The sequence below is a fragment of the Trichoplax adhaerens genome, genomic scaffold (genome assembly GCF_000150275.1).
Source record: "Trichoplax adhaerens TRIADscaffold_2 genomic scaffold, whole genome shotgun sequence".
Taxonomy (NCBI): Eukaryota; Metazoa; Placozoa; class Uniplacotomia; order Trichoplacea; family Trichoplacidae; genus Trichoplax; species Trichoplax adhaerens.
Genome location: NW_002060944.1, coordinates 3,042,229 through 3,062,626, shown reverse-complemented (window position 1 = coordinate 3,062,626; position 20,398 = coordinate 3,042,229). Strand labels below are relative to the sequence as shown.

The 20,398-nt window shown below is 34.5% G+C and overlaps 6 protein-coding genes across 6 annotated transcripts in view; 4 read left to right on the top strand and 2 right to left on the bottom strand.

Moving 5' to 3' along the window:
• Window positions 1–2,217: 2,217 nt before the first annotated feature.
• On the top strand, window positions 2,218–3,997 carry TRIADDRAFT_53228 (uncharacterized protein; the record flags this gene model as incomplete). Its single annotated transcript, XM_002109847.1, has 4 exons — window positions 2,218–2,736; window positions 2,911–3,009; window positions 3,670–3,742; window positions 3,870–3,997. The coding sequence occupies 4 exons, from the start codon at window positions 2,218–2,220 to the stop codon at window positions 3,995–3,997; spliced, it is 819 nt and encodes a 272-aa protein (XP_002109883.1).
• Window positions 3,998–7,921: 3,924 nt separating this feature from the next.
• Window positions 7,922–9,369, top strand: TRIADDRAFT_53227 (uncharacterized protein; the record flags this gene model as incomplete). Its single annotated transcript, XM_002109846.1, has 4 exons — window positions 7,922–8,431; window positions 8,582–8,680; window positions 8,983–9,055; window positions 9,236–9,369. The coding sequence occupies 4 exons, from the start codon at window positions 7,922–7,924 to the stop codon at window positions 9,367–9,369; spliced, it is 816 nt and encodes a 271-aa protein (XP_002109882.1).
• A 1,933-nt stretch (window positions 9,370–11,302) lies between these two features.
• TRIADDRAFT_21598 (uncharacterized protein) lies at window positions 11,303–13,509 on the top strand (the record flags this gene model as incomplete). Its single annotated transcript, XM_002109845.1, has 7 exons — window positions 11,303–11,783; window positions 12,029–12,167; window positions 12,257–12,386; window positions 12,509–12,559; window positions 12,841–13,002; window positions 13,156–13,248; window positions 13,348–13,509. The coding sequence occupies 7 exons, from the start codon at window positions 11,303–11,305 to the stop codon at window positions 13,507–13,509; spliced, it is 1,218 nt and encodes a 405-aa protein (XP_002109881.1).
• Window positions 13,510–14,321: 812 nt separating this feature from the next.
• Window positions 14,322–16,513, bottom strand: TRIADDRAFT_63638 (uncharacterized protein; the record flags this gene model as incomplete). Its single annotated transcript, XM_002109283.1, has 4 exons — window positions 14,322–14,461; window positions 14,772–14,847; window positions 15,037–15,099; window positions 16,445–16,513. The coding sequence occupies 4 exons, from the start codon at window positions 16,511–16,513 to the stop codon at window positions 14,322–14,324; spliced, it is 348 nt and encodes a 115-aa protein (XP_002109319.1).
• Window positions 16,514–17,273: 760 nt separating this feature from the next.
• On the top strand, window positions 17,274–19,472 carry TRIADDRAFT_53223 (uncharacterized protein; the record flags this gene model as incomplete). The annotated part of the gene is made up of 4 exons (XM_002109844.1): window positions 17,274–18,624; window positions 18,755–19,082; window positions 19,161–19,293; window positions 19,365–19,472. 4 exons carry the CDS (start codon window positions 17,274–17,276, stop codon window positions 19,470–19,472), a joined length of 1,920 nt encoding a protein of 639 aa, XP_002109880.1.
• A 599-nt stretch (window positions 19,473–20,071) lies between these two features.
• The window catches only part of TRIADDRAFT_53222 (uncharacterized protein), a gene marked incomplete at both ends in the record, with an annotated part of 2,566 nt that continues 2,239 nt past the window's right edge, over window positions 20,072–20,398 (bottom strand). The window contains 2 exons of the mRNA XM_002109282.1: window positions 20,072–20,152; window positions 20,225–20,360. Of these exons, the coding sequence (XP_002109318.1) occupies window positions 20,072–20,152; window positions 20,225–20,360 (217 nt within the window). The remainder of the gene's footprint in view (window positions 20,153–20,224; window positions 20,361–20,398) is intronic.

Sequence of the window (20,398 nt, the reverse complement as noted above, 5' to 3'; positions counted from 1 at the left end):
ATGTAAATTTGTACCATTTGGTTGGGATTGTCCTGTTAGAAGTCAATACTGTTAGTATTGTCTTCTTTTCGTCTGTCATTGAGATTGAAGATATCAATTGGGTTGCTAAGCAATTATGGGACGCTGTTGTGCTGCTGCAATAAAGAATAAAATGGTACATCGTTGTCGAAGAATGTTTTGAAATATAATGATATCATTGTTGCTGGCATTAGTACACTTGGGATGTACTGTGTTCAACTTGGTCTATCAATGAAACAGTTTTAGGATTCAATGCGAAATTTCTATGCTTTGTACGAGTTGGGTCAAGAGTAGACTGCAGAGACTGCAAGAAATGATGTAGTAAAATGTGCAAATACGGTAGTAGATACGCGTAGAGTACGCACAAATCCAGCACGTATAATAACGAGTGTGGCTTCCACTAGTATTCTCGAAACCGGTAGAGTATTTACAGTATGTTTACGCGCCACTACTAGGTATCGCTATTTACCAGATAAATGAACGAGATGTACTGATATAATATATTTATTTTTAGCTTAAAGACGTAAATGAAGCGAAAATTGAAACTAAACTACACTAAACCATAGATTACATGGCTAAGCTTGAAGAATTGAATTTGAAATTTTGATATTTTAATATCGGTCGTCGGGAATCTGTAGTCGTCATATATTATTATACTGTAGACGTGATAGAGCGGACTGAGCTAATGTATAAATTGGTGATATATTTTCTAAGCGAACCATTTAAAATATATACCATGGACTATATGGCTAAACTTGAAGAATTGAATTTGAAATTTAGATATTTTAATATCGGTCGTCGGGAATCTGTAGTCACCATGTATTATTATACTGTAGACGTGATAGAGCGGTCTGAGTTAGCGTATGAATTGATGATACATACATTTTATAAAGAATATAAGCGAACCACTTCAAATATATACTCATAGACAGTACATTAGACTTGATAGAACGGTCTGAGCTACCGTAGGGAGTTGATTTGGGATGGAACGGGATGGGACATAGTTCATTAGACGTTGTAGACCTCTGCTGTGAATATAAATCGAGAATACTGAGTGATGTATTTTACAAGCGAACTTTTATGTACTCTACTATAAAAAGGACAGTACTAGAGGAAGCCCTAAAAGGGCCCCCTGCCACGAGCTATCATAGTACAGTACAACGTGATTCATAGCTCTTTTACGGAAATTGGCAATTATTCATTCAGTGAATGTTTACATGGTCTACTACAATAAAATAATTCTAATAGTCCATGATGTATGTAATTAAATTAGACATCATTACGGTTAAGTTCATATCACTTCTAAACCATAACGACAAGAGCTATTAGGCTGTATGCCATGTTGTAGAAGGCGTATGCTAATGAACTACAATCATCGAGTCTACAGTATGACTACAGTACTGTATACTGTAGTCGTCAGTATACTGTACTGTACAGTCTACGCGGTAATACTGTAGCGGAAAGTTCACAAACTGGCCTAATGTGCTGCATCAAACCTTCCCGCATCTTCTCGCAAAGTATTTCTATTTGATATTATTTACTCTTTATTTATTTAAAGTACAGCATGAAGGAGGCAAGAGAGACTGTTTGAGCATAGCATGTCAGTACTACAGTAAAAGTATATTAAGCAGTGAAATCATTGATTTCTATACATGCTGATCTGTGATCTGAATTTGAATATCTCATGTTATACTCGTAATGAAGTCATTAAATACTTCAAAACTATTGTAACATTTCCATCTTTCAAAATAATATAGGTATGGCTAAAAGTAGAAATTCCTTCAAAGTTTGCCATTAGGTAAGAAGTTCATAGGTTATTACACTGCAATATTTTACGTATTACGATGTAGAAAGTCAACGTTGCTTTATCTTGACACTACAAACTTTTGCTAAGATCAGCATATTACAACAGAGTATAATTACATTCTTGCCTTGCCTTCTCGATATAGATTGAAACATTGCTAAAATCAGTAAAGCACACACTGCTTAGTTTACTTTAAGTCAGCTATAGCTACTGCAAGTATAGGGCGTATATTATTTTATATCCTTACCGAACTCTATCACGATTTCATGTCATTTAGATCGATATTCGGCACAGGGGCTCCTTTTCCAGGCGTGTTAGGAGTATATTACGACGGGATTGACACCTACCAAAGGCGTTTTTGGCAAATTAATGTACAGTTCTAATCAGATGACAACATGTCATTAAGTGCTCTTTACGATTATCATACTGTGCTTGCCATGGGGATAGCGGTATTATGCTTGGCACATATGTTATCCAGTACTTGCCGCTTTTATGTCAGGCTTGTAACGTATCATGCAGTTATTTTCATGTGTGCTGCGTATTTAATTTTATTGGCTTGCATCAAACCTGGCAACATCAATAACTACTTCTTAGCTAAATATTGTGGAGTACCACTGTTCTGGTTGGTCAGCCCTATCTTACAAGTCGGTGTTCGCGTACGTGGTCTAGAACACCTCTACAAATGCTCCAGTCCGTATATAATAGCGTGCAATCACCAAAGCTCGCTGGACTTATATCCATTATTCCGAATTCTTCCACCTAGAACCGTTACATTAGCGAAGAAAGCTTTACTTTATGTGCCGGTATTTGGCCAAGCTGCATGGCTAATACAAACAGTATTCATTGATCGAAAAGACCATGATACTACCATGCAAACATTTAACAAGGTCATCGATGACATGAAAAAGAAAAAGGTAACGTAATATATAATTGTATAGGTTACTCCAAACTTAATGCATCTAATCAATTGCTATCTAAACATGTTAACGTGTTTCTGTATGTTAATGTGATGTAATTGAGGCAGAATAATATCTTCAAGTAGCAACAGTATTATAACATGAATCTAATGTTGTCTTATAAAAATCCAGTTCAATCTATGGGTATTCCCAGAAGGTACAAGAAACTTCAAGCATGACGGTTTACTGCCGTTTAAGAAAGGGGCTTTTCATCTAGCTGTTAAGGCTCAGGTAACAGTGATGGTTATACACTATATGATCCTTATATTGATAATGTGATTGTATAAAATTCAGATAGTATAGTCGTATAGGTATTAATCAAGAAAATTGTCAAAAGCATCAGGTCATATAAAAAATAGAGACCGTACCCTATCAGCGTATATTGCATTAGCTTTTATGATATTAAACGGTAACAACTCTTTACACTTTATATTCACATTCGTCTTTATATTTAAAAGAAATAATATATCTACGTTACCAACTTAATTTACTAGCGTCCTACGACAAATATGTGTAGATGTTAGAGTATGAACCATGCATTTTCATTGACAGGCTCAACATATTGAATGGCAGCTGATATACGTATATTGTAGCTAGTGGGAGTACTGTATAAGCTAGTGCATACAGTTCAAAATTTAGACGAACAATTACCTTTGGTAGCTTGATATTGAATAGTCAACGTAAGCTAAGCACGTAGTGGCTACGACCAACTTTAATAATAGTACGATATTGACAAACTGACTAAATTAGATACCGTATGTAATCGTATTTGTGTTTCTTGATAGTCTTTATGATTCTTCGATAAACGACTTATTTGAAAGTTACTAAGTTAAGAAATTAATTTTACCTGTTCTTCCTTATGCATTATATGTACAATGCGTGCTTTGGCAGATTCCTATAATACCTATTGTTATAGCTCCATATAGTGATTTTTATATCTACAATGAAAAGAAACTAGATAGAGGTAGGTCCTGTTGGAAACTTTCGCATTGACAATAGTAGCACTATATTTGTGTACTAATTGATCATTTGCCTCCGTGAAATTGAATTTTTGTTTTGAAGCTGCATCATTTCTATTTCTTTACATTTAGTGTGTGATATGTACATAACAGTAATGGAACCTATCGAAACAAAGGATCTAACTAGCGATGATGTTACTAGATTAGCGGAAGATACTCGAGAAAAAATGTTGAAAGTGCGAGGCGAAAAGAGAATGTGAGTACCATGGATTGTATTATTATCGTATATGAGTATGTATTAGCTATCGGGCTTTTTCATATGGTATAACAATATTCCTTTAAGATACAAAGTCAAATATGTGGATAGTATAGTTAACTGTTAAATTTTATAGTACATACTAATTGTCATCGTCTTTCAAATGATTGCAGAGCTTCGGATTACATACCGTTATTGTAATAAAGGAACAGTTCCTAAATGAATACATTGCTGGTACTATGTATGTACACTTAAAAGCAATTACATTAGGTGATGTAAATTATATTTTATTACCAATTTGCATCTAACTTTTTAACTGAAGATTGTTTTATCAATACGAATTACCGTAGTTGCTATTTCGTAAAGCTTATCTTTACCCCTAGCTTTCAACTTTTAACAATATCATATTTTTAAATTTTGATGAATCAGATATCAATTTTATGTCAACGCTAAAGATTTTCAGTCTGATTTAAATTGAATAGAATTTTTATTTTTGTGCTTGATGAATCAGAAATTAATGGCGATTTTATTTTGTTCTGTAATTGTACTATAATATAATTACGGGCAATACAGGAAATAAATTCTGACCCTTGGGTTGTTAATATTACCCCATTTGTACGCTATTTGACTGTCGTAGAATATTGCAAATATATTGAGATTGTGCTTTGCCATGATCTAGCAAATTCATCTAGTAATCGAGATTTCTTAACACATACGGCGTTTTAGCATAGAATCTTTTTGTATATTTATATATGCAGTATTGTATAGAGTGATTCCAGAAATTTAATTTAATTTATAGGATTCTGCCAGTTACTGAATAGAATTTAACAGTCGTAAATTCGCGATTATTTTTTAAGCTGTTGATACTTTTTCATTGTTACTTGTATGCCACATTAGAAATCTCCGGATAGATATTTCACTCACCTCAGTTGGAGATACGGATCTACGTTACGTTGCTATACATATAAATATGTAATAACGTACGTTTGCTGAGCGTAATGCAACTTAGCAAAGTTTTTACAGCTTTTTCTTACAAATTCTATTTGCATTATTAAAATATTTTCACTTCAAATTATTAATTCAGCATATTATATCAATAACACGGCGCGTAGTGTATGGTATCTACATTTAGTAAGCTATTACAGTAACTGCTCTGAAACAATAGTAACGCATATAAATCAGGTTAAATAATGATGCTTACTCTGGGCCAAGTCCGAGATCGTATAAATGTACAAGCTGATATGATCTTCGGAAGTAGTAGCAAAACAGTATAATTCCGCAGGTACGTTCTACCTATACCTGGATGATACGGTACTGTTACATCGAGTGGAATGTATTCTAGTATTAATAGTAGTGTGCTCTACAACATTAGACATTCCTCTTACAGAGACTACATAAAGTTGGTAATTGCTGCATTATTACGCGACATAAAAGACTATCTGAAGTTTAACGGTAGTTCATAAGTCGTTATTCGTACATTGTAAGTATATACGAAATTACGGTACGAACGTAAGCAAGAATAACCAGGCTTGAAGATATTTTAGTTGAATAATTTTCTTATCTTAAATATGTATTTATTTATATACGGATGTTTGTTTTTATTTTTTTGTCCGATATAAATATTGTTTATCATTCATCATAATTATTTGCCAGTTCAGAAAGGCGAATTCTTAATTATAGTACTCAATTCCATAGTCTTGGCTTTGTTATTCTTTAATTCTGATACCAGAATTTAGCCGTAGACCAATTGTACTAGGAATTTCTATGCATTGAGATCGTTTGATATATGATTTCAATCCCTTACAGTTAGTTATTTTTAAGAAATCTTTATAAATATTTATGGCACCTTTCATTCGTTTATGGTTAAGATCTTGTACGATTGACTAAGCTGCATGCATACTACGTATCTAAAAATAACATTTGATTTGAAGTCGATTTTATTTTATATTATACATTATGGGCTACTAGGAAAAGGCATGAGTTGATTTAATTTGCAGGTATGGTAATATAATTGTTAATCGATATTCATCTTATACCTTTGATTTATCGATCGGTTAGCAAGCGTTTCATTAGGTACTCTTTAAGTTAAATTAAAAGGGGAAAAAGAATATTTTATAGCTTTTAAGATACTTAATACCCAGTTTTTTGTTCATAGCAAATTGAAATGATTTCAAAGCCTAAATGCTAATTCAAGTCATTATTGTCGTAACCAGCTACTGTATGTGTATAACCCGTCTACAATGCGGTAAGATTGCAAGATGAAAATTGATTCCTATAAGTCAATCATTTTTAGTAAGGACGGCCATGCGTCGGTACTATTAGCTAGGTCCTTTACAAGGCAGCTCTGGTTAATTTCTTATTGCAACCTATATTTCATTATGCAATACCCCAATAGAGTATATTAAAGTGATGATGTTTGTAGAGCACTCATCTACTCCAATTTCTTCGAAAATTTAGTAATAACTTCAGTGTGATTATAATTAGTGAAGAGTCGAAATTGTTGAAAATCAACTACAGTACAGCAATTATGATAATAATAAATAATGTGCAATGGAAGAATTAATGCAATTATTTTGGATAAATTAACTGTAATTTCTGTAAATAACGGTAGCTTGATTTACATCTAGCTGGATCCGAATTGCATATCCAGCTCTAAGCGATATACTGTAGAGCATTATATTTATAGGTGTACAATAGAGTAAATGCTCGTCCTAGTGTGTTGGGGGAAAAGCTTAACTTAGCTCACTGTACAGTACACGTTATTAGTTCTCAGATGCATATTTTTAAATAATATTTGGTGTAGGTCATCCAATAAGAAAGAATAAAGTAGGAAAAAATAGGAAGCCTAATTTTTCAGCTCCATGCACTATACATGTAATTTTTTTGTGCTCACTTTAATTAATTACTCCAGTGCTGTGTATAATATCGCATTCCCATTTAAAGCTGTGTAAGAATCGCACTTGATGACACTGTACTGTACTTGAGTCAAGGACTACTAAATTGCGGTGCATCTAATAGTCCATGACTCATAATATGGGCCATACTCTCTTCACGATCTCCATGACTCATAATATCAGCCATACTGTCTTCGCTATCTCCATGACTCATAATATAAGCGATACTATCTTCACTATCTCTATGACTCATAATATAAACCATACTATCTTCGGTATGCCTCGTTTAGAACATCGAGGTAAACAGAGATTTTACGTTTACCTCTATGTTGACACTTGAAGGGAATTGTAGAATTTCCCTCTTAAGAAATCGTGGACACTGTCCAATATATATATACATTATACAGAACGGTAAATGAACGTCTAGATCACCTGATGTTGCAGTGTTTCACGGTATAGTGTACAGTGGATGGATTCAGCAATATAGCAACATTAACGTACTTTACAATATAGGAGGGAGAAAAAGGTGATCAAATAGACAAATATTCTGCTCCCTATTCCTATTTAATATAAAAATGAAACAAAAATAATGTCACCCTTTTAGACTGCATCGGACATCAATTGGCTATAACAATTTTTGTTCCAATTGTATCAGGTTGTATATAGGAGAGAGAAAAAGGTAATCAAATAGACAAATATTCTGCTCCCTATTCCTATTTAATATAAAAATGAAACAAAAATAATGTCACCCTTGCAGAATGCATTGGACATCAATTAGCTATAACAATTTTTGTTCCAATTGTATCAGATTGTATCCTATATTGTTTACTGTTTGCATTGCATTGCTGATACTGATCATAGTGTTTCGCTGTCTAGTTTAATTCTATCAATTCGATGAGACGGCCTAAAGTCGAAACGTCTAAACTGTTGATCAAAATCCCAATTTGACCGTAAAAAGTTTACAAGCTGGACGCACAGATATTTACAATTGGGTTTACTATCTCGAAAGGAGCTGCTTAATACTTGCGATTAGTATGGGCGATAGTAATTTCTACTACGTAGCCGTAACTATTTTGCTAATTGTTACAGCAATGTATTGGCTATCCAGCGCAGTACGTTTTTACGTCAGACTCGGATGTTTTACCCTAATCGTTATAATTCTAGCCAATGTTGTATCGATCATCGCTCTAGTATATCCCCGTAATTTAAACAGTTATTATATATCAAAGTTCTTTGGTATTCCGTTATTGTGGTTACTTAAACCAATATTAAATATAAAGGTTAAGGCTCGCGGTTTGCAACATTTCAAGCAATGTCAAAGCCCTTATATAATCGTTTGCAACCATCAAAGTTCGCTAGATCTTTATCCATTGCTTCGAATTGTTCCACCAAAAACGGTTGCTGTAGCTAAGAAAGAATTACTCTATACACCAATAATCGGACAAGCAGCATGGCTTACCCATACCGTTTTCGTTGATCGTGGAGATCACGCCAGTGCTGTAGAAACTCTAAATAAAGTTATACAAGAAATGAAAAAGAAATCGGTCAGTAAATATTGAATATCGTTTTAGATTCGTAGTAGATTAGGCCCAGTTTGCAGTCCAACTCTTTCTGGATGCTAACGAAATTGCTTAAATTGTATTTATAATACGTTAGCAAAAAGATGACTAAAAAATATGTGCTATTTTATACAGTTTAATTTATGGGTATTCCCAGAAGGGAAGAGAAATCAAACTGGTAAAGGAATGTTACCGTTTAAAAAAGGAGCTTTTCACATAGCTCTTAGAGCACAGGTACTATACAACGCTAAATATGTATGTACTCTATTTCACTTCACTGCAAATGTTTTACAGTCTTATAGTAATAGCGCATTGATGGCAATTCTGCAGAACCATCCTTTACAGTGCTGTACAGGAAATGACTTATTGATAGTGAGCCATAATTATATAGGGTGTACGAGTAGCATAGTACTGTATATATAGTTAATTCGTTGTAACGAGTAGAAATCGTTAACAAACGGCGATAAAGGCATTGCGCTACTCATGATTGATGAATAAAGTTGCCTTTTTAATGTGTGGTTTGGCCTATGCAACAGATACCTATTGTGCCCGTTGTAATTCGACCTTATGAGCAATTCTATAATCGAAAGGAAAAGAAGTTGAGACGAGGTTAAGTGTAATCAGTATCTGTATGTCATACATCTTTATATAGTACATGTAAGATTTTGTTACCCTGTATGATTCTAGTACATACTTGTTGATTTATGATTTGTATGGACTATAAAAGTCTCATTATAATTATTAGTTATAATTTAAAGTGCTGTGTATCTATTAATATCCACAAAATAGAAGGTAACATGTATGTGACGGTCTTGGATCCAATCGACACGGAAGGATTAAGCTTAGATGATACTGGAAGTCTGGCCGAAAGTACGCGACAAAAGATGCTGGAAGTCCTACAAGAATCAGATGATAATATGTAAGTGACACCATGCAGGAATATTCACATTGACGAATGTGCTAAATAGTTCAGAAACTGATATTAAATCCTTCGATAATTTTCTAGACATGCCGAATATGAAACATTGCTATAAATGCAATTCAATTCACATGATTCAGTGCTATTTAAGAGCGAAAATTAACCTAGTCATGGCTTAATAATACAACTTGAACCAGGATGGCTTGCATGGAAATAATATGAATCCGTTCTATTTGGATAAAATTGAAATTTATAACTTTGGAGATGTTAAGTTATACTAAAATTGAATTATCATGTTCGTGATTGACAGTTCTAATATGCAAATTTTGTTTTATAATAATGATTAATCTGTGTCAAAATTTCTTTCATAAGCTATGATACCTGGCTAGAATGTATAAATTAAGCCAAAAATTAGGAATAATAGTACTGCTCTTTCGTTATTTTCGCTAATATAATAACGTTTGTAAAGCATGGATTAAGTTATTTTCAATTGCTGGGCTGTAATTAGATTTTAATTTTGTTCTAATAAGTCTGTATTAATTGACTATATTATTGATGGGTGGTATAGTTTTATTGCTTTGCATGGAACAGCAGACCATTACAATGAACGCTACGGAGTTATAGTTTTATATAGAATCTGTAGTGTGTGAATTCTCATATAACCGTGCTGGTAAATCATTTTAGGTCGTAAAATTTTCAAAATTGCAAGTATTGTTTTTATGCGCCGAAGTTTATGCAGCAATCATTGTAAATAGGATATAGAATTGTTATAATGTTCTAGCTTTAGATGATGCTCTCTGCATACTAATTATATATTGATAAGCATAAAATAAAAACTGAATTGGATGCTTTCAGAGTCCGGAAATGAACACAGTGTATTATTATGCAGGAAAGTGGGATAATAATAATAATTGAAATTTTAAGCAAGTCTCATGGTTAAAATCATACAAAACGATTAATTCTTAGTATATAGTGTACAGTATAACGCGTTCAATTATGTGAATATCTACAATATTATATCCTGCTCGAATGATACAACACAGACTTGCTGCATGCTGAACACCGGAACTAGCCTGGGGAGAATTTAGCAATCTATTAATTAGCAATGTCACATAAAGGTACTGTATTTGTGATAGTATAATGTTCAACATCGTACGTGTACTACTGTTGAATAGAATCCGCGAATAGTGATCATAATTCCATGTAAACTACTGCAGTACTTTAATGGCATTAATGGAGCAATTTCATTCCTACAGCTAAAATTTGAATACTGTTACAATGCACCAGTAATCAAACTAAATTAGATACTCCCGATTTTGGCCTCTAAGTAAGTACAGAAAGGGACTACTCTGCTGATAAATTCACAATGAAACAACAAAAAGGCAGGTAGAACCTTTCTATAAAGCAAAATCATAAATATTGTCCAGCATTTGCTTGATAGCATATAGATGATTTCATACAGATCGAATTGCTACGGAATTATAGATTTCCAAATCCAGAACATTGTATTGCTTACAGTATGATACCGTGAAACAGAGTAAGAAAGTATAGTACTTTTAAGGGATTAATGCCTAAGGGGCAATGCTCATATTGTCACCTCTCACCATCCCAGTAGTTTGAGCTATAATGTAGACTTGTATAGGAAGGGTAGTTTGTTTCCAGTGCCGGCGACTTTAAATCCAGATTTGGCACCTCTAGGGAATATTATATAGCAATCGGTTCTTAAACTTCTGATGGTTACTTTCAGAATGATTGAACTTTACCAAATATTATACTCTACTGTTTATGCATACAGGTAGAACTACAGAATGACCTTGCTAACGTACAAGACAGTAATCCGACAGTAAGTTTAGACGCTTGAGTCCAGGTCGCATAAAAGTTTAAAAGTTTTTACCATAAATTGGCCTGACTGTAAGTTTAAGCATCCAAAATTCGTTATGTCGGCATTACCGAAGCAAATTTTCCATCGATTGCAAGATGATAAGGAGATAGAAATTACTATTAACAAGTTCAAAAATGTAACGGATTATGGCGGACAAAGAATATTGGATATCCTGTTGATATGCTCGCAGCGTTTTAAAGAGGAACGTTTCGAGAGTTGTTTACAACTAGCCCAATGTGTTCTTGATATTGTCTGGGAAATGCTCAATACTGGTGATTGGAAGGAAGTACCTGTGATATGGAGAAAGGTTTATACTTATGGAGCAATTTATAAAGCTGCAGCCTACTATGCTATGGGAAAGTTGGAACAGTGCATACATGCTTCAGATTATGGCCTGCTTATGGGTGCTCCGATATTAGATAATATCTTGAACGATATTATATCAGCAGCCGCCGCACGCATACATCCATGCAAACAGACTACGAGCATTGATGACGCTCTTGCTAATGCTGGTGATCATCACCGTAATGACGATAGTGATGATGTAAATATGATGCATTTAACTTAGAATATACCAATCGTTTCGAGTATAAGTTATACTACTTTTGTTGTTGTCCTATAATTAATGAAATTGACTTCATTTCGACTTTAAGAATATCTGATGCATCGTGGGATATTGTGTTTATTGGAATTTCTTCTGTTAGCTACTAATTCTGCTAACCTCAATTTCTGTTGACGCAGAGTTATTTAGATCGATATAAAAGGAGGAAGCACGTTGCAGTCGATCCTCAAAGGCAAATTACACAATTAAGTTGTCCTTCATTGGACTACTTTAGAAAACATTATTTCTGTACGAAGGAGCCTGTAATACTAACTGATGTTATTGATCATTGGCCAGCTTTAGGAGCTAGAAGATGGAGGTAAAGAATCCAAACAGTTATTTTTATAGAGTTTAAAGTAAATGCTCTATAACCATAGAAATTTTTTATTTCTAAATGGCAATATTAAGCATACAACGCTTAAAAGATATTGCTGGCCATAGGACAGTGCCAATTGAAATCGGAACTAGATATACTGACGATAGTTGGACGCAAAAGCTGATGCCATTATCTAAGTTTATCGATGAGTTCATTACTATGGTTTGTAATTGTTTTAAAAATTTTCGCTCTAGTAGCAATAATTTATTGATATAGTATAGGGTATCTTTTCTGATAATAAAACATTAAGATGTTAATTATTTCAACAAAATCAACATATGTAGGAATCCAATCAGGAATCCGGTTATCTTGCACAACATCAACTTTTTGAACAGGTCGTCACAAAAATATTCAATAAATTTCAATTTACAGTACTTAGCATATTTAAACATATCATTAAAGCACTAGACTATGCCATCAACTTGCGTTTATTGCTCTATATATTATTGGATTATTACTGGGCTAATTGATTGATTTTAATCTACTAGTAATATTTATTCTATACTTCAAACACGAAATAGGATCTACTAATTTCTATATCTTCTACTTGAACACTATTTAATGCTAAGTTACCAAAAATTGTTTCTTATAAATTCATATCTATGACTAAGCGCAGATTCCAGAACTAAGAACAGACATCTGTGTTCCAGATTATTGTTGCATTATTGACGACAACAACGACGACGTAGATGCAACAGTTTTAACAAATGCTTGGTTTGGGCCTCAAGGCACAATTTCTCCGCTTCATCATGATCCATATCATAATTTATTCGCTCAGGTTATTCCATTTTTTTGCTCTTTATTGTATTTACGTAGATGGCAGCTGTGACTAAGCTATGTCATTAATTTATTCTACTCGTATACGTGTAGTTATTGCAGTTACTTTATAATTTTTGTGCTGTTACTGATGAAGATATATGCGCATTGATAGGTTATGGGTAGAAAGTACATACGTTTGTATCCTGAGCATGAATCTGAGAATGTGTATCCATATCCTACTAAGCTGTTATCAAATACTAGTCAGGTTAGACATTGATCTGCTCAAATAAAATACTTCCGATTGATTTGTAAAAAAATTTTGACTAATTAGTTACCAAACTAACTGCTAAGTATTGTATTGCAGGTGGATGTGGAATTTCCTAATTTTGAAAATTATCCGAATTTCGCGAATGCTGAGTATCTAGAATGCATCATAGAGCCAGGACAATTACTTTATATTCCGCCCCGTTGTTGGCATTATGTGCGGTCTTTGGATATTAGTTTTTCTGTTAGTTTTTGGTGGTGACAAACAATATTTGGTTCTTTTTGTCCTAAAAATGTGTTATGAGATTATGATTATCTCGTTGGGATGTAAATACTGTATAATTCATTATTACTGAAAGAAATAAACCTGCTTTGCTATACTCGATACAACGCAATGCATACAACACTGTCACGGCAGTTGTTGTACGATATATTGATAGGAAATTGGACCCTATTGCTAATATACATCGTTTAGTATTATTATTTAAACTTAACCACAAGTTACTATTTATTGCTGGATATTGATCCCCTTTAGTAATTATGTAAAGGGTACCTTTTACCACTTGAAGAGTTTAACCATGCAAATTCTTAATGGTGAATTGCTGCAGTACTTTAAATATTACTATGCATTAGTTCAAGTACAAAAATCGAAAGTACTCAATAGTATGGACTGAAATTGCCATTACTGTGGAGTATCGAGTCGACCGATTACTTACAACACTGAAAATCGTCTGCAACTTTGTGGTTGCTGCATTATATCACAGTAACGCAACCATAAGAGTAAGAAAGTTGCATAGAAAGTGGAATGTTAAAGATAACTAATATTGACGTTTGGAAGTATTATACCACAATTTGAACTAAGCCATTTAAGCAAACTACTACACGAAGGGAAGTTCTTACTCATCGATTGTCTTTTTTATTAAGGCCCATTTGGGCAATGCATCCCTTGCAGGATTTACATCATAACAATATCAAGCACAGTTAGAAAAAACATTTTGCATTGACTGTAACGATCTAAAGCTAGAACGTTAGCAAAGTACGTAACTATAAGTACAATATATTGAAGTACAATTGTTATTGCTCTAAAATCTTCTTCATAGTTTCCATGCCTTTTTTAACTGACTGGGACTTTTCGACAGTTCCAGCAGTTGCATTAGCAGCAGCGAATTGTCGGATTTTCTGACCTTGCAAATACCTGGGAAGGACTTTCCTTGCTATGATGGCATGTAATATGTAAAGACAGAGGCAAAAGGAGGCATATTGATGCATAAAAGTTGGGACGTCCAGTTGTGGCATACCAGACTGTCTGATACTGGTTGTTTGTAAATTTCTAACCCATTGTAAATTGTCTAGCGAAAAGAAGATTGGATTGTATATCTTTTTAAGATTGCAGTAGAATGACATATGAACGATTATTATTCAATATTCATATGACAGAAAATAGGATTCTATCCAAAAAAAGAGTTAGCCCCAAAAGCTATTTATCGTAGTCAAGGTATGTATGATTTGAAATGTATTTTTTACTTTGCCTATCATGGACTGGAGCGGCTAATGATCGAATAGCGAGAGGTGCACCAGTTGAGTGATGACGCTGGGCTCCCTAATATTGAATTGAAGAGAATTTGACGGTAACAAACAGCACAAGTTGTCATTCATGATAAGATGATGGTATACAACTGTACATATAGAAAGAATAGTGAACTATCTCAAATCTGCTAGTAACGCATCTGGTTGACAGAAGACATTTTGACAACATTTGCCTTGTACTGTACCAACACCATGAACTTACATTGATTAGGCCAGCGATGCGGCCATTACGAAGGATACTGGACAGAATTCTGGAATTATATAGCTGTAATAAAATGAATCAAAAATGAATTTAGTGGTTCAAACTTGATAGCATGGAAGCATTTCACAGGTTCAATTCGTACCATGTTCTTTCGCTAGTTGATTGTAAACCAGGAAAGATAAGATGAAATATGGAAGCAAGATGGCGATTTCAATCGCAGTCCAAGCGAGTCGCAGGTTTACTTACCGTCGGCGAAAGGGGGCTACAGTGGCAATACTAGGGTTGAGTTGGCATGTCACATACAGTAGTGTAGACAGTAGTGTACTGTATGTCGTGTATCTGTTGTGGACCCAAGCTACAGTTGAAAGTCCGTTGACTACAGTACATATCACTGTAAGGTACGGTACAGTACTGTAGGGTCGGAGCTGCCGATTTCATCATTTTGGTTGTACAGTACTGAGTACAGTAGTCGTACAGTACAGTGTACTGTACAGTACTGTCCAAATTTCCAAGTCGATAAAAAGGTGCGTTGAAAATTGCCAACCGTACAGTACAGTATAATACTGTACTGTAGTACTGTAGTACTGTAGACTGGTGGTACAGTACTGTACAGTACAGTACAAGTAGTACTAGTCTACAGTACTTGGTACTAGGAGTACTACTGTAGTCTACTGGTGGTACACTGTACTGTACTAGTAAGTAGTCTACTGGTGGTTCTACTGGTGGTACTAGTAAGTAGTCTACTAGTGGTACTAGTAGTCCTAGTCTACTGGTCGTACTAGTAGCACGACACGTAGATTTGCGATCAATTTGGTACATCTATTTGGTACAAATTGATGCAAAATTGGAATATCCAATTTACTGTATCACGCCCCAGAATCTGTAATTTATGCTTGGCATACAGTACTCAAAGCAGGCAGCAGGCACTTGTTGAATGATTCATTTCTGCTGACAGTACAGTGTACAGTGTACAGTGTACAGTACACTGTACAATACAAGTACTGTACCCTATTTGGGCAGTTGCTGACATCTGACCACTGTCCAGCCACATGCCACATTCTCATTGAATACGCGACCATGTGTAGTACTGTTGACTCTTGTGCTGTACAGTACTGTATACTGTAAACCTCTTCTACTGTACACTGTAGAGCCTGAAATCACACGTGTTCCAAAATAGACTGGACACTAGACACTGTACACTCACTGAGTGAGTGTACAGTAGACAGTGACCAGTGACTGTCATCACGGTACGATACGGTACGGTACGGTACGCTTGGTCCATCTCGAGCCCGATGTCTGTACAGTACTGTACTGGATGATGCTCAATGAGGGACATCCAGTACAGTACAGTACTACTGTATGGAGACATCGAGGCTGGACCGGTTCGTACTACTATACTGTACCGTACCGTTTCGCACCGCTCGACCTGGAAGACGATGACAAATTGCCGCACTGCATTCCCACAATCTTCTTTCATCTTTTACATGCAAATGGAGTGTACATCCAAACTTCTTTTGGTTTAGCTCCAAATTCATTAATCGACGTTCTACTTATTGCGGCCACACTCTCTCCGAGGTAGCTCAAGGTGGAAAGAACTCTTTGAATGGTAAAATAATACGTTTTAGGCCGTTGGCACAAGGAAAACTTGCCATCCTAGCAGACATCCAATTGACACAAGTGCAAACCTCGCCAGACCTCCACTTACTACGGAGTCAACAGCATCCTTTCTTGTCGATTTATTGATGATTCAAAGGTACAGCAACCATTACTCTTAGTCACGTAATATTGGTAATAGCTGTAAGCGAGTTTATTGCCATTTGCTATTCATTGGACCTTTGCTACAGTGGAGACCAAGACTAGATTGAATGGTGAGTGAATGGTGCCTATAAGTTGAAAGTTGGCAAAGGTAGCGTGCAAGAGGAAAGTAAATAATAATCATCCAAAACCTGTATACTCTTGTATTGATTGAAATCCATTGGCTGAATTGGAAGGTACTATATTCAAGCTCTAACCAATCATAGTCATCAATCATTCATCTGCAAATACTGGTAAACACCGATTCATCAAGAACATGGCCATCACATCACAAGGATCACTTGTACACTCAAGGTACTGTGCTTGATTAAGCATTAACATTAGTGATTGTTGCCTTTTGCAATTCTCTACTTGACCTGACGATAGTACCCACTTTTGCACCTTATCAATCAAATGGTACAATCCCAGTTTCAAATTAAAATATGAATCAGTTACAACGAATAATTGGGCGCATCGCCAGATATTCATATAATAGCTTACCTAAAATCACCTTCAACTTGAGCAGCATCTATAATTATGATAACAATCCAAGATTGCAAGGGCATTTATTGAAATGGCAACGTTATTATGCTAACACCTTACTCAAAGAGGCTGACAACAACGATACGAATACCAAACCAAATTCATTAGCTCCCTTCGAAGATATCAAGAAATGTAAAACAGTCATTAGTGTTTTAAATCTGTTTTTTAAATATCAGTATCGATATGGTTGTAGTGATGTAATTGCTTCATTGGATCAAATTTATGCTAATGCAAGCCGTACATCCAGTTTGAGAATTGTTACCGCGCTACCAAATAATCCTAAATTTAATTTATTATGTGATTTTGCGAAACGAAAGGCTGGTCATTTCAATACAGATGAATTATTGCAATTGTTAAAATGTGCTCTAAAAATTCAATCTCTTATAGGCGACACACTCAGTGCTCAATTGGGACAGTTATCAAATCACATTATACTGACGCTAGAGCGTCGTATTGAATCCTTAACTATTTTGGATTTATTAGTTATTCTTGAATTAAAAATAGGATCAAGATTAAAACTAAAAGTGATCAATGAGCAACTTGTAAATATGCTAATACCTATTATTCATGAAGGAAAGGATGTGCAATTGTTGATGCGTAGTTTTACTGTCTTTGCTCACTATGGCATTAAATCATCAGTTGTTGGTAAACTTGAAAGCTGGATAGCCAACCACTTCAATGAACTTTCTATTGAACAAATCTGCGATGTTTGTAATGCTTTTCATCGATTAAATCGACGCTGCCCAGAACTTCGAGAAATGCTTGGACAACGTGCCGCTCATCTAGACTTAGACGGCTTATCTGAAGAGCATGTACTGTCTTTGATGAGGTCGTTTACTTATCGCCCATTAGTTGTTGAAGACCTCTTTGAAAAAATTTCAAACTATGTAATTAAAAATATCAATAATATGAGTACTTATTCTGTTAGCCAGATTGCTCGTGCTCTTTCAAGCTTACGATATTATAATAAAGATTTAGCTGATGCAATTGGACTTCACCTGACCGATAAAGGAGCACTCTATGAATTCTCGATACAATCTATTGGCGATATTTTATATGTATTTGCTAGGTGGAATCATTTACCTGAACCTGCATTATTACGAAAATTAATATCTAAAATCGAATATTACATAAAGTCTACCCCTAATATGATTATTCCACCCATTGTTACATCCATTTGGTCTTTAATTATCTTGGATACCTTTCCTCATCGAGCAATTAATGCATTGTTCAATGAAAAAATTGTTTCAGGTTAGTAGGATACGATCGTTAACCTTAATGTACGCGTAGATAATAATATTTATGGCAATACTTCGCCATGGCTCCCTTTTTACTATTATCTTTTTAATCATGGTCGTGGCTATTTTTCTGTAATTTATAGAGATTCATAGTTTTGGTACTGGTGCTATCCAAGTGCAAATGTTTCAGATTGATTTAGCCGCTAAACTGGAAAGACCTGAACTGCAATTACAAGGTTTATCCCATTCGCATAGAAACCACTTTCTGAAACCACTCAAAAAATTTTCTACAAAAGGATCTGTCTTTCAACATAATGTTCAAAGAACTTTGGAATACCTATTTGATGGATCGCACTATTATTGGAAGGAATTCAAGACTGCATATGGTTATAGTGTTGATCTTGCAATTATGACAGATTTGAACAACGTTTTACAGGAACCGAAAGTTAATGTCCTTCGCAGCAAAAATAAGTAAATATCACCTGTACAAAATGATACCCTATTAGCTAGGATGTTAGCGTTTATATTTTCTCTTATACATCTACGTAGGCCAACCCACTACAAAAGGATAGCTATTGAAGTTGATGGGCCATATCACTTTCTTCATAATTCAACAAAACTAATTGGTGAATCTAAAATGAAGCATCGGCAATTGAGACTTTTAGGTTGGACCGTTGTTCAGGTATTTTTAATGTTTATAATAGTTCTTAATTGCCCTTTCCCATTTTAAATGGAATGAATAAACTTGCGTAGGTACCATACTTTGATTGGGAAGAACTTAACACCGATGATGAACGCAAGCAATATATGAAACGGAAGATATTTGGCGATGGTCCTATGAACATTAACCGTGAGAACTAGCCATATTGGTTGCTGTTTATTTAAAATCAGAACAAATTGATTATTATAGGCAACTTTGTGCATCATTTAAATATCGAACTTGTTCTGAGCAGAATTTAGTTATTACTCTGCAGAGCATAGTTCTCCCTATATGCTATGCTACATATAATTACACTATACTTATGATTGACGTCACGAAACATGTTGAGCTGACGTTCTCTTAAAATTGCAATTTTATTGGCTTGTATGTAGAGCTCTGATTACTAGCACTTTTAAAAACTAATGCTAAATTTGAAAAAAAAAAATTATTAAAACGTATTATGACTTGTTATCCTATGCTATTCAATATAAATTAAATCAGATACAGTATAATGCAGTTGATGGACAATATTAAAAAATCTTGAATTTTTGTAACAATGGTTTTATTTTTGTCGGAATAAACACTTAAGTATGATTAATACACCATATTCACATTATAAATGAATGCGACATACGGTGTATGCCAGCATATGCAGATATTGATTTAATTGACGATCCAAGTGTACATGAAGTCCATCGAAGTAACTCTATCTCCAATTAGTATTCGTACTTATTAATGTTCATGTAAGATAAGATCTTGATCACTGCTGAAATAACTTCTCTTTCAGATATCGGTCAATTTCAGGGAGATCATTTAATTTATTCCATTCATAGTACGGAACCTGAAATAATAAAAAATTCGAGATTAAATTGTCAATGCGATTATCGAAAATTACAAACTACTTATAACTCACCCTTATAACATGCCAGCCTAATAATGACAAATGTCTAGTTTTCATAATGGTATGACCTAAATATCGATTGGATTTGTACGCAAAATGAACTGGACCATCGATTTCAATTGCAATTCTTTCATAGTCAAGATGAGTCCTACTCGTATATACAGTATACAAGTATTAATGTATATA